Consider the following 13,912-nt stretch of genomic DNA (forward strand, 5'->3'; position numbering starts at 1 on the left):
CCAAGCAACTGCAGCGTTGAAACAAAGTTGCACCCTACCCAACAAGTTTCGTTGAAGAGCATCTGAAAGAAGCAAGGAAGTGCAAAGCAAGTTTGGACTATCATTGGCTTGCATATATAAGCAAAGGCACGCAACCAGCAATGAATGCAGAGCAAAGCAACACAGCTCAAGCAGTGAATGACAGCGAGAGCAACAACAATTACCCAACGGACAACCCAGTTGCTCAAACAGTGCGAAATGGAGCAACAGCAAGTGGCCAAGAGATGGAGAATGTTTCGGAAACATCTTCAGCAAAGCAAAGGCGCGAGGAAAGGATGAAGAAGTTTGACATCGAGTTCGAAACCAAGATGCGACTGGAACAGGCACGGTTCGAGCGGAGGAGGCTAGAGCTGGAAATGCAAATGAAAGAACTGGAAACCAAGCATCAACTGCTGGAGGAAGAGCGTGAGCTGGAGCTCAAAGTGAAGAGAACGGCATTAGAAAACGATGATGCTCGTTCCCAATCAACTGGTTCTCAAGACAAATCACCTTTCAACTAGACCCCCAAGAAGAGAGATGTCTCTGACTGGGCCAGCAGAATCTACAACCTTCTAACACCAGATCGATCAACTGCTCGCTTCGAAGTAACCCCTGAACAGGCAAAGTCACTTCTCACGATATCGCAATTCACGAGACCGATCCTCAAGTGTTGAAGACCGAGACGTTTCCCCAGAGCTGGTCGATTACGATAAAACACTGGCTATTCTGGTAGTAGTAGCCTGTCAAAGCTGAAGTTGAAAAACTTCGATGGGAACCCTCTCGAATGGCCGGAGTGGTCTAGTATGTTCATTGCTACAGTGGATCAACGACCAATACCAGACTCAGAGAAGATGAGCCATCTAAGACCCTACTGACAGGCAAGGCAAGGTCAGCAATCTCTGGAATGGGCTATTCTGGACAGTTCTATGGTGCTGCATGGAGCATTCTGGAGAGGAAATTTGGAAGGCCTCATGTGATCATTGATGCACAACTGGATAGTCTTCGCAAAGCAAGTCAGGTGAAACCACACAACTCAACAGGTCTGATCAGTTTCTCAGTTATTGTTTCGAACTTTGTGACTGTGCTCAAAGAGTACAAGCAGATTGGTGATCTGCAATCAAGCTCGACGTTGTATATGACAGTAGACAAACTACCCCAAGTTCTCAAAAAGAAGTGGTGGTTCTATGTTGATGATAAAGATGAAGATTGGCCTGATCTGATTATGTTTGAAAAATGGCTATCAAGAATAGCATTTGTGCACGAAGGGTTTTCAGCTTTCAAGGGAGAGCGAAGAGAAGAAGACCGAAGAAGCGCAAATAGAGACAAACGGTTCTCGAAAACGTCGAACTTCAGTGCAAGTTCCAACGTGAAAGAAACGAAGCAAACGCAAAGTCATCACTGTCCGGTAGCTGATGGCACTCATAAAATATGGAACTGTCCACTATTCAGGAACATGAGTGTGAATGATCGGTACGCAGCAGTGAGGAAGCAACGCTTATGTTACGGATGTCTAGGCAAAGGGCATGCAATCAAAGATTGTAAAGTCAATGCGTGCGGCATCAATGGATGCATCAAGAAGCACAACCGATTGCTACAATCAGAAAACCAAATGGACGAGGGCAATCACGCAGTCAACGTAAGCGCAGAAACAATCAACCAGAGTAACGAAGTTACTAGCTTTCTTCAGATAGTTCCTGTCTCAATACAGAGCGGTGGCAACAGGGTGAACACATATGCTTTCCTAGATAGTGGATCAACGGTTTCATTCATCGATCAAAGTTTGAAAGAGAAGTTACGGGCCCAAGGCACCGGTGTGACGCTCACCATAGCTGGAATACACGGAACGAAGGATCTGAAGACAGAAAAGGTTCCTCTAAAAATAAAGGGACTACATTCAAAGGTGCATTCAATCGAAGCGTTTGCACACCCGTCAATCTCCTTGGGAAAGACGAACTACAACTACAACAAATTGAAGCAAAGCTTCAATCACTTGAGTGTTCTACCCAACAAAAGCTTCAACTTGATGGAAGTTGGCATCATCCTCGGTCAAGATGATTATGAGCTACAACGCCCATTGGACTATAAGATAGGAACGCGAAGTGAACCTTTCGCCGTTCTAACAGAGCTAGGATGGGCAGTCAGTGGACCGATGACGGGCAAAAGAAGACAAAATGTTTGTCATTTCGCCTTCACTGAAGATGTGAAAGTGGCTGAGAATATCCAAACCTGGTGGGACATAGAAACCTATGCTTCCAAAATCAACGTCGTCAGTCAGTCAAAAAAGGAACTGCAGGCACAAAAGATGCTAGAGAGTACGACAAAGTTCACAGGCGAGCGGTACGAAGTGGGAATGCTGTGGAGTGAACCAGAGCCAAACCTACCGAACAACTACAGCTCAGCCTTGGGTCAGCTTTACTCACTGGAGCGAAGATTCTAAAGGGACCCAAACCTGAAGAATTTGTATCAACAGTCAATAGACAGAGACGTAGAAAAGGGATTCGTAAAGATATTGGACGAGTCCGAAGTGAAAGGCACCTTCGGGAAAGAATGGTTTTTGCCACATCATCCAGTGCTAAACCCGAACAAGCCGGGCAAAGTAAGACGTGTTTGCAACGCTGCCTCCAAGTACAAAGAAGTATGCCTAAATGGTAAGCTACTAGCAGGACCTGATCTGCTACATGGGTTGATTGGAACAATATTCAGATTCCGTGAAGGACCAATAGCCCTAACAGCCGACATCGAATCGATGTTTCTACAAGTGCAAGTTCCCGAACAGGATAGAAGTTGCCTGAGGTTTTTATGGCGTCCAAGTACTAACGAAGCTGTTCAGATATACGAATATCAGCGTCACGTATTTGGAGCTAAGAGTTCTCCAACTTGCGCGAACTATGCTCTCAAGCGAGTGGGACTGGACAACGAAGAAGAGTATCCAATAGCAACAAAGGCAATACAAAACAACTTCTACATGGACGATTTCATCAAATCGGTAGAAACCCCTGAAGAAGCAATTGAAGTCTTCAATCAACGACAACCTCTTCTCTCACGACATGGATTTGAAATGAAGAAATGAATAAGCAACAACGATGCAGTTACCAAAGCAATCCCTGAAGACTTGAAGTCAATCAGCAACACAAAGCAAGTCGAAGTGGAACCCAATACGGAGGGATCCTCAGTGCTAGGACTACAATGGACCGTTACTGATGACAGTTTTCAAGTATGCAGAGGTACTAACAAGGAAGTTGAGTACCTATAACCCAGAGGAAGTTTCTGTCACTGGCATTTTCAGTATTCGACCCGATCGGATTGTTTGCTCCGTTCAGTGTTCATATGAGACGACTTCTGAAAGGCATCTGGACTAAGAATGGACAACATTGAGACAACGAAGTGGAGCCTAGTGAAGAAGAAGAATTCCTGAGATGGAAAGAACAACTTCCAATAGTGGCTGAAACCAGCATCGATAGAAGATACTTCAACAGAGAGAGGGATAAAACCGAACTTCATGTGTTTGCTGACGCATCTGAAGACACGATGTGTGCAGTGACCTATCTACGTTCACAACCAAAAGAATACCCAGCTGACTTAGCATTTGTCATTGGAAAATGCAGAGTGGCACCGATGAGGCATCTTTCAACACCCCGATTGGAATTGCAAGCGGCAGTCCTGGAAGTGAGGTTGAAAGAACAGATAGTCAAGGAACATGAAATGAAGATAAATTGTTACAGTTTTTGGTCAGACTCAACTACCGTATTGCAGTGGATACACAGTTCCCATCGTAAACAACAGGTGTTTGTGGCCAATCGAGTGGCTGAGATACTAGATACAACCGGTGTTTCGCAGTGGAAACATGTGAGCGGTATCAACAACCCAGCGGACATTGGCACCAGAGCAATCAATATTGAGGAACTCAGGAGAAGTGAGTGGCTCACTGGGCCGGCCTGGTTGAAGCGACCAGAAAGTGAATGGCCAGAGCAAGTGAACCTAGTCTTCGCCTCAGATGAAGAGAATATACCCGCATCGGTCTTTGCAACGCAGACCGAAGAGAAGAAAGCTGTTATTAAGTGGGAACGATTCAGTAACTTCAACAGACTAGTAAATACCGTGGCATACGTACAGCAAGCATTGAACAAAGACAAACCTGCAACACTCGTAGTCAACATTGAAGAAAGAGAAAAAGCAAAAGCAACAATCTTCAAGTTACTACAGCAAGAACAGTTTGGTGAAGAGATGAAAGCTCTCAAAGCTGAAAAGGAAATTCCAAAATGCAGCAAAATTCTACAATTCTCACCCTTCCTAGATGAAGAAGGACTTATTCCAGCCAAAAGCAGAATAGGCAAGAGCCAATTGGACTTCAATGCAAAGCATCCAATTTTGCTACATGGGAAACATCACGCGGTTGAAGTATTCTTGCGAAACGAGCACAAGGACAATCAACACAAGGGCACTGAGCATGTAAGAAACATTGTTCAGCAGAAGATGTGGATACTAGGCATACGAAACGCCTTAAGATCAATTAAGAACAAGTGCGTTATCTGCAGAAAGGGCAGAGCGCAAACGATAGCACCGGTAATGGCAGATCTACCCGAAGAGCGGTTAGATGCTTCAACAGCCTTTATAAACGTTGGAGTTGACTACTTTGGCCCTTTCATTGTGAAGATTGGGCGAATAAATGAAAAACGAGGGTGTTGTCTCTTTACTTGTCTAACTATGAGAGCGGTGCATATAGAAGTGGTACATAAGTTGAACACTGATAGTTGTCTCAATGCAATAATGAGATTTATTGCTCGAAGAGGCAAACCGAATATGATCATCAGCGACAATGGGACAAATTTTGTTGGAGCTGAAAGAGAGTTTGCAGAGTACGTTGTGGCATGGAACAAAGAAGGGATCAAAAAACATCTAATTCAACGAGGGATCAGATGGAAGTTCAACCCACCCGCAGCACCTCACTTTGGAGGAGTATGGGAGCGGTTGGTGAGAAGTTGCAAGAAAGCAATGTATGCAGTATTGGGGAACAGATCAGTCACCGAGGACGTTCTTTCAACAACGATGTGCATTGTTGAGCAGACATTAAACGCAAGACCTTTGACTCCAGTCAGTTCAGATGCTAATGACTTAGAAGCACTGACCCCCAATCACTTCTTGCTTGGCAACAGGAACGTTTGCTTACCCTACCTACCATGAAAGAATTTGTTGATTATCGAAAGCTCTTTCGACAAACTCAAGCCTTTGCAAATCTCATATGGGACAGATTTCGTAAAGAATATCTGCCAACTCTTAATAATCGGCAAAAATGGCGATCTACGGCGAACGAAACCCTTAAAGAAGGCGATCTCGTTTGGTTGATCGAAGACAGCGATAAGCGTGGATATCACAATCTAGGTCGAGTTGCGGAGGCCATCGATGGGTCTGACGGTGTGATTCGATCAGCTATAGTTCGAACGAACGACGAAGTGTACAAGAGACCAGTAGTGAAGCTAGCCCCAGTACTACCTGGAAAAGATGTTTTCGCGATGGAAAACAGGGCCGGCGATATTGCGGCTGAGCTTAACAACTCAGAAATCAAATTAAATAGCGCTTCAAGGTCATTTCAAGCCTTAAAGCTAGAATAGTGTGACAAGCGAAATTTAATGCTACATTCTAGCGAAGCCAAACGGATTTGTTCATTTTGTTCAACATTTATATTTAGCAACTATTATTAGTACACAATCGTCATTCATGAAGTCAAACTATAACTCAAACTCGAACTACCTCAACAACCAGCAAAACAATACTACGACTTAACAGTATTGCATCAGATTCTTTGCAATTGGATTGCGAATCAACCTGTTATTGATACAGAATATTCGACAAAAGTTCTACATGGTTAGCAAATTTCCCATGACATCAAATTTACACTGAAAAAGTGACGTTATGGAAAAGTGTTCACATTCTGTCGACATCATTATCTACAACCAATCAACATTTGAATTTGACTTGTAAATCCACGTGACTAGCATCATAAAAGGAGCTTGAAAAACTACCAAAAATCTGTTGAAATCTGCAATTTGGTTACATTAAACTGACATACAGTGCGTATTGAAGCACACCTTCTTGAGCGGTAAATTACGTGTTATCGTGTCTTGTTTCTGTAGATCATATTAGTGATTGTACAGTTTTAACTTTACTTTGACTTGTGAAAAGAGAATTGACTTTGATATTCTCAAAAGTTTCTTTCTGAGGAACGAAGTTCCTAAGTAAGAGAAACTTTGTGCAAAGCATAAAGCCAGTTCCTCTTACTGGCTTTAACGAAGCCTAGCATAGATCACAAATTGCGTTATTGAGCAATTGAGTGCGCTGAAAAAATACAAAGTGTGAATTTGGTTACATTTGTTAACTTTGATTAAAGTGCGAATTTGGATACATTTGTTAACTTTGATTATCGGGAAAAAGTTGCCCAGAACATTAAAACATCGCGAGATAGAAATTGTTTACCCTAAACAGTCGCTAGGACAGTTACCTAGAGCTGTACAAAATGGGTTTTGCATTTTCGAATCATAATTTGAGTTATTAACCAAAACTCAAGCAAAATTTGATTGTTTGAAACAAGTTTGTCATATAGCAAAGCTGAGCAATTAATTATCAGGAGTAATTGAGCAACAAGTAATGCAACGGTATTCTACAGTATAGCGGATAATACAGTTCACAACAGTTAACTGCAAAAACACAATATCCGGACAGATTTGAAACCGCTGAAACGAACTGGGCGGTGTAAAGTTTTCCTTGATTTTGATAGGAGAGCAGCCGTTACACTCAATTTTATGGAGGAAATATTTAGTACGAGTATGTTTGCTCGAAAAGCTGTGAAAATAATAATTGTTGAGACTATTCACAGAAAAATTATTGTAAGAGAGCTGAAAATGAACAGAAAAATCAACCAATGATTTTCTGTATAAAGTTCTAGTTTCTGATAGCAAACAGTTGAACAGAAGTTAAAACACAATACAAAAAGTGCAACTACAGTTTGTTGTTCCAACCCACTTTAGTGGGGCACGAACTATATACCCAACTGTGTTTTTTTGTTCAGTCAGTTTTCGCCGATCGAGATAATCATCGTTCCTGGTTGTGAGTGGTATCATCAGAAAGCTTATCAAGTGCAGAATTCCAATTTGAAAAAGGATTTTTTGAATTTTGTTTTCTCCGAGGAGTTACGGAGGTTTAAATTTTTGTGAACGTTAGCCTAACTTCCGTTGTTGTGTACAAATTTTTTGTAATTTTTGCTTGAATTTTTTGATCATTTTTGATAAAAATTCAATCAAATTGTCAATGATAGTCCTATGGGTTTTACGTTTAAAGATTTAAGGAAGTTTGTGAACAGTTGCAACCAAATTTTTGGCTATATTTCTGGCCAAACTTTTGAAAATTCAGCGCTTTTTCTATTTTATTTCATAAAAATGGAATCAAATATGCTCATTCGGCCTATTTTTTCCAATTTTACCACTACTGCAGACACAAACACTGCTGACACAACCTTCATTTACTCAGATATTAGCTTATTGTGTCTTCGGATTCTCAGCAAGTTTTCTGTACATATAATTTTTGCGGTGTGTCGCTAATTTAAACCAATATTTGTGAAAAACGCAAAATCAATAATTTAATTTATTTTTAATTTCGCTCGCCAAGAAAATTATTGCGCAATGTTTTTAAAAAAATTGCGTTTTTCAACGGCCGGGCAGCGACAGAAACTCCAGTTTTGCTGGCGTTTTCGGTTTTGTTGGTGTATAAAAACCCATCGTTGATTTTTTGCAATGAAAAATGGTTAGAATTTTTTTGGCTCTCTAATTTTTGAAACATTTTCCGCAATTTTCTCGTCCCAATTACAGGCAAGTAATTTTAAATTTAAAAATTAATTTATTAATAAGTCCCATTTTTGTTCAATTAAGCTCCATCAAAAATATTGTGTTTTTTGAGTAAATCTCACGGATTCTATGGCTCCGACAAATTTTTTCGTAAACTTTAAAGTTTTGTTTTTTGAAAGTTTTGTTGAGTTCCGCCAGCATTCTATGTTCATTGTAGTCTTATGATTAAGTCTAAATAATCAAATGGCTATTTCAATATCAAGGCAAGGGAAATTATTAGGGAAATTATATAATGCTTTCAATTGATAAATAATGTCTTTTTGTTAATATAAGTTTATAAAAACTCGAAACTCGTTTTTTTTGATATATTAACTTTTTGGTCAAATTAGGTATTTCGGTGATAATTGGAGCGTTTTTAGTTTTAATGGAAAAACAGCAAAAACAAGATCAGTTTTGGACCACTCGTGGAAGTTCACAGTTCAAAAAATATTCGGAGTGTGATGGCGCGCAATGTTTTGTTGAATTTTTTTTTGTTTTTTTAAAAGTTAATTTCAGAGCAGAATGACTTCAAATCATACCGCATTTTTGCCGAGTCAAACTTACGTCCTATTGAATGTCAATGAGCAAATTTTATAATTTCAGCCAAGAGCACATGTTTTTTTCGCTTTAACACCGTTTGCGTAAAATTATTTGTAAAATTTTGATTTCTGTCTGTATTCGTTAACTATTTGTAGTTTTTTGACATAGTCTCACCAACATGTCCCTTGGGCTCAGTAGGCTGTAAATGTGATCCATTAACCATTATTTAATTGAAATCACATTTTTTTTTTGAGATTTGCTAATTTCAATCTTAATTCTGCCACATTTGGCGTTGTCTTATCAAAAAGAGGGGCCGCATTTACGTCATGTGCTTTACAATTTAGTTTTATTGCATTTTTTATTGTTTAAATAATGATTTTTGGCGTTGACACTACAAATTTTCAGACGCTTTTTCAAATTGCTGAATTTCGCTTTTGCGGGTTTGTCCTATCATTACATTTACGGCACATTAATGAACTGTCGCATATCAAATTAATGGCGTGAAAAGAAGGCACAATTAGTTATACTCAATCCTTTTTGTCAATAGATTGTGATTTTACTGACTTTGACGCAGTTTCTTTGCAAAAATGTGAAGAATGTTCGATTAGCGCCTGTTTTCTAGTTGAACGACATTGTTGATAATCACAAGTCTCAATGGTTTTGTATGAAAGCAAGAAGTAGGCCATTGAACTACTTCATTTGGTAGCTACTGGATTCCATGATTTTTGAATTTAATTTTTATCTTGCGTTTTTTGTTTTCTGTCAACTTGTCGATTATTTTCAATAAAACAGGTCCCATTTCCTTTTTTCAAAATAAAAGTCATTTTCCCTCAAAATAAAAGTCATTTGATTGAATTTAGTTTTTATTTTATGCTATTTTAATTTTTCAATGAATTAAAAAAACTGGTATCATTGGCCCTCTAATGTGCTTTTGTTTCAAATTGTTTTGTGATTTGAGCTGAAACAAATATTATTTTCGAACAATAAGTTTTTTTTTGAAAGTTATCCATCTCTTCCTCATTTGGTGGACATTTAAGTCAAAAACGTGGTTGAGCAGGGTCGGAACATTATGCGCGAACGCACAATTCTAAGCCTCAGGGTTATTTTCAGTTTGAAGATAATAACTCAATTGCCCTCCAAAGCTTTTTTAAGGAGGCGTTACAATTTTTGAGAACAGCTCAATTTTTCATTGATCTTTTGGTTAAATTTTGTCCTCTTTTTGAGTATGTTTTTTTGAAATCCACAAAGGAAACTTCAATTGAGTCCAAAACGTAGGCTATAAATATTTTCTGCGCAAGTAGCAACTAAGAACATCATTTCATATAAAAAAATTTTCGAGCTTGAATTTGCCAATTTATAGCTTGATATTAGAACAATTGATAAAAAAAAACAGTTATCTAAGTTTAATAATGAGGAGTGTTACACACCCTTGATGAGGGTTTCATGTATATCAAAAATTAATTTTTCTGATGCATTTTTTCAGCGCATTTGTTTATAAAAATGTTCTGCAATTGTTGGCAATGTTCAAATAGGTAGATTATAGGGCACAAACAAATCTGTAAGGTCAGAAGTATAAGTGCCAGAAGTATCTAAGTACATTTATTAACCGCAAATTAAGATGCCAGAATTTTTGGCGCTTCTAAAATTGTAAACTAAGATTGTTCAGCAAAGTTTTGTCGCCCTGAAAACGTTACTTCAGATGTCTTGTCTAGCATCTCAAACTTAAATCTTTGAGGTAAATTCAATCAAAAATTAGGTAATAAATTTCGGCGATGAAGTTTATTTGACCATCTTTAAAGACCCTAGTTTAGGCCTGGACTTATAAAATTACTGTTCAAAATTGTGATATGAGAAAATTTTGCTCGACACAAATTGTCCATTAAAAGATTTAAGCTCGAAAATTTCTTCATCTCGGCTTTAATTCAAAACAAATTGTTGCAGCTAAAAATGATCTCGATCAAAATTTTTTAATGCCTGATTTTAGCTGAACCCCATTGTAAGCTGAACTGCAACTTGACATAGCGGAACTATCGGTACTGAAAATTTTAGATACACTTTAGAAGTTGTATATTATACATGACAGATTAATGAGTAAACGGGCATGGCGATTCAGTTCATGAAAATAAAATGAAAAAATGAACTGATGTAAAATTATTATGAAACGTTTCATGATACTGCGACGAAACCACAAAAAATATACACTAAAATCATTCCTGATAAAACGACTATTGTTAGAGCTATGCTATCTAGTAACTTGTATCAACTATTTTATTTCGAGGACCTAACTTTTCTTAAGCTTTTTGGAAAATTCTTCAATGTTTTATAGGTTGGACTACATTCTCCAATGCTAATTTTATGCTTCTTATAGATGTTTTCCCGTCCGTACAGAAATGAAAAAACTTAGTAATCGGAACAAAATTCAGTTCCTTCACCCATGAAATGACCAAGCTTGACTCAAATGTGTTTATGAGAAAACTCTTGCACGACCCATGAAAAGACCGCGCTGGACGCTATTTTGCTTTGCAAAGCTCTCTCGCGACCCACGATGGGGCGGGCCGCCTCCTTGACGCTAATTCATTACGAACGTCTCCCGGAGTAAATTTGCTCGTATTTATTACCACATTTCATTTTTCCTATTTATTAAATTGTGCGTGTGAAACACACTTTCCCATTTCCCGGACGAAAAGTGGTGCCCTATATGGAAATTCCAGTCAGTGGTTTTCACCTTTAAGCTGGAATTTGAAAATTGAAAACGGCTTTTCAACGCAAAATATGTGTGATGGAAGCGCCATCCGCCAAAATTCGCATAATTGGATTTCACTTAATTTAACACCGCATTTCCCACTTTTACGGAGGACGGGAACCATTTATCCCTTTTAACAGAAATCACATCCACTTTTAAGTGATTAGGACTAAAATACCCCCAAAACATTACTAGATTTCACAGAGCGACAACAATAATTAAGCAAAACAAGGGACGCATAATAAAAAAAACATGAAAACTTAGGATAACAAACACCGAAACAAACAAAGGAACATAAATTATGAAACTGGCCATGAAACAGAACTTGGAAACAGAGCATAACAACAACAAAATTCTGGCAGCAAAATCATGTTGAAAGGAGTTGAATTTGCCTTTAAGTAAATTAGCTCGAAATAAAACCAGATTTCATAAAATAGCATCAAATATAATTGACTAATAGGGGAATTATTTTTGAGGAATTATTTTGCCATTAATGATAAATATTCATTTTGGAATAAACATTAGGGATTTTTCCGCAATTAGTGAGGAAGATCGTGGATCTAAGATTCCCTTTTATTTCTTCTTTTTGTCGATATTTTGCCTAGAGAAATGCGACTGAGGGAAGAAAGTCAATTTGAAAGAGAATATCTCGGTTTTTGTTCTTTTTATCGAGGAGTTCAAGGAAGAGTTTACAAAAATTGATCACGTAAAATATGGAAAACTCTGCACTTGTTAGTATAAAATATATACTGGAATGATAAATCTAATATTATTTTTTTTCGTGATAAGTACTTGCAATAAATTTTAAGTCAGCTCACTTTAATTGTCTTCCAATATTTTTCTTTCAAATGTATTGAAATTTTTTGAAATGTCTTTGCAGCCGATCGTAACTACTCGTCACTTTTGCTTGATCACTTTTTCATTTTAAGGCTCTTTATTGCTTTCTGGAAACCAGTTTTGCAAAATTTTAGCGCTTTCCGAACTGAACGGAAGGTAGCACCTGAAAGCGCCGGCCACTTTCTTTGCAAGTAGTTTTTTTTGGTACCAGTAGACGTTCGTAATGTTTGCTATAAAAAGGCTTTAAATTGACCCTTAAAAAGGCTTTTACTCGACTTAACCGTGTGCTGGACAGTGTAATTGAAGATCAGAAGTATCTGGATTTTTTTCATTAGCTGACGTCTGGGTTAGTGTAGATAAATAATAACATACCGAGGCCATCGTAGAACCCTGCAGTCGGAACCCGCAAATTGGGGGCAACCCTAACATATTCGATTTGGAAGTAGTCAAACAATACAAAGCACCTTTTTACAATTTCAGCCATTCCACAAAATATAGATGCTTGAAAGCTGTTGAAGGCACCGTATCGATTGGTCATTTCGCCTACTTTATACCAGGTCGCTACATACCCCCATACGACTGTGATATTGGCCACTTTTTCACGAATGAACTCTTCTGCCAATAGTCTATCGCTGGCACCCATTTCTCGCAGGAAAACATTGTTAGCCAGATTGACATACTTTGTGGTCTGCTTTCCAAATACAAGTCTCGAAATGTAGTCGTCATAATATACATCGAAATTGGTAGCCGAGAAAGTTCGATTTCCCCATTCGATAATTTTCTTTCGAATTGTTTCATTGGCAATGTCTTCAAACTCGTTAATTTGAATTGAGAATTCGAAATCATTTGCGAGCCGCGAAGCAGAACATGCTGCTTCGTAGTTTGACCATTCAATAGTGAACCCGGGCCTAGCGCCAAGTCAATGCCAGTATTTGATAAGTCTAGTCGCAAGTCTGGGTATTAGTACTGATTCAGAGCTATGATCATATCACATTTTAGACCTGTCAGTCTTGTGCAAGTTTTGGCCAAGACTTGGCAAGTGTAATCCAACCCGGGTCGAGGTGTCACCGCTAAAATCGCTAAAAGACGTAGGACTTGCGATGAATTTGAAAAAAAGCGTAAGGTTTGCGCGCAATGCGATGAATGCTGTCAAAAAAATTTTAAGCGGTGAAAAATTTTTTACCGCTAATGCGGTGAAAAAAAAATCACCGCTGAAAATCGCAATTCTTACAAAAATTCACCGCTAAATTACCGGCTAATCTTACAAAGTTCCACCATTGGATTACTGGTATTAAAAAATGCAAGATTAGCGCTGGATAACCAGAAATCTGGTAATACTAAAAAAGATTAAATGTTATAATGATCATGATCGATGATCACCTTATGGATAAATAATCAGCTTATGGATAGAAGATAAACATATTAACCAAAGATGTTTTGTTTTTTTTAGCCACATCTGAGGATTTTTGTTCGCGTACTTTATAGCCTAGGAGTATCATAAAATATTGACCTGAACAATTGTTTAATTTTTCAATTTTAATTTTAAAAGTAATTTTTAAACTTTAGTGTTGGCTCTATTATGTTAATCAATCGGTACTTGTCGCTGTTTCTGATGTTTAGAGTGAAGATGTCTGTGAAATTTAGATTCGACAATATGTACTTTTGAGCGGCCAATTAGTGAAAATAATTATGGAAGTTGTTTTGTTAAAAAAATTTTGAATGGTCCTTGTGTTGAAATTTTGTTCACCATACTACTTTCAGTGAAAATTAGAGTTTGACTGAGAGAGACGACAAGCGCGTCGAAAAGTTTGTGACCAATTACCGGTTTTAGTCCATCAACCATTACAACAAACTCCGGTTTTTGTATCATTCCAATCACAGGAATTGGTTCATCAACAAA

At 38.2% G+C, this 13,912-nt stretch overlaps 1 protein-coding gene across 1 annotated transcript in view; it reads right to left on the reverse strand.

Moving 5' to 3' along the window:
* The window catches only part of LOC142354862 (uncharacterized), a gene marked incomplete at both ends in the record, with an annotated part of 28,477 nt that extends 15,557 nt beyond the window's left edge, over nucleotides 1-12,920 (reverse strand). The window contains one exon of the mRNA XM_075407212.1: nucleotides 12,385-12,920. Within this exon, the coding sequence (XP_075263327.1) occupies nucleotides 12,385-12,920 (536 nt within the window). The remainder of the gene's footprint in view (nucleotides 1-12,384) is intronic.
* Between the last annotated feature and the right edge of the window lie 992 nt (nucleotides 12,921-13,912).

Source organism: Convolutriloba macropyga, unplaced genomic scaffold (assembly GCF_964194025.1).
Source record: "Convolutriloba macropyga unplaced genomic scaffold, txConMacr16.3 SCAFFOLD_1907, whole genome shotgun sequence".
In the NCBI taxonomy this organism is placed as follows: Eukaryota; Metazoa; Xenacoelomorpha; order Acoela; family Convolutidae; genus Convolutriloba; species Convolutriloba macropyga.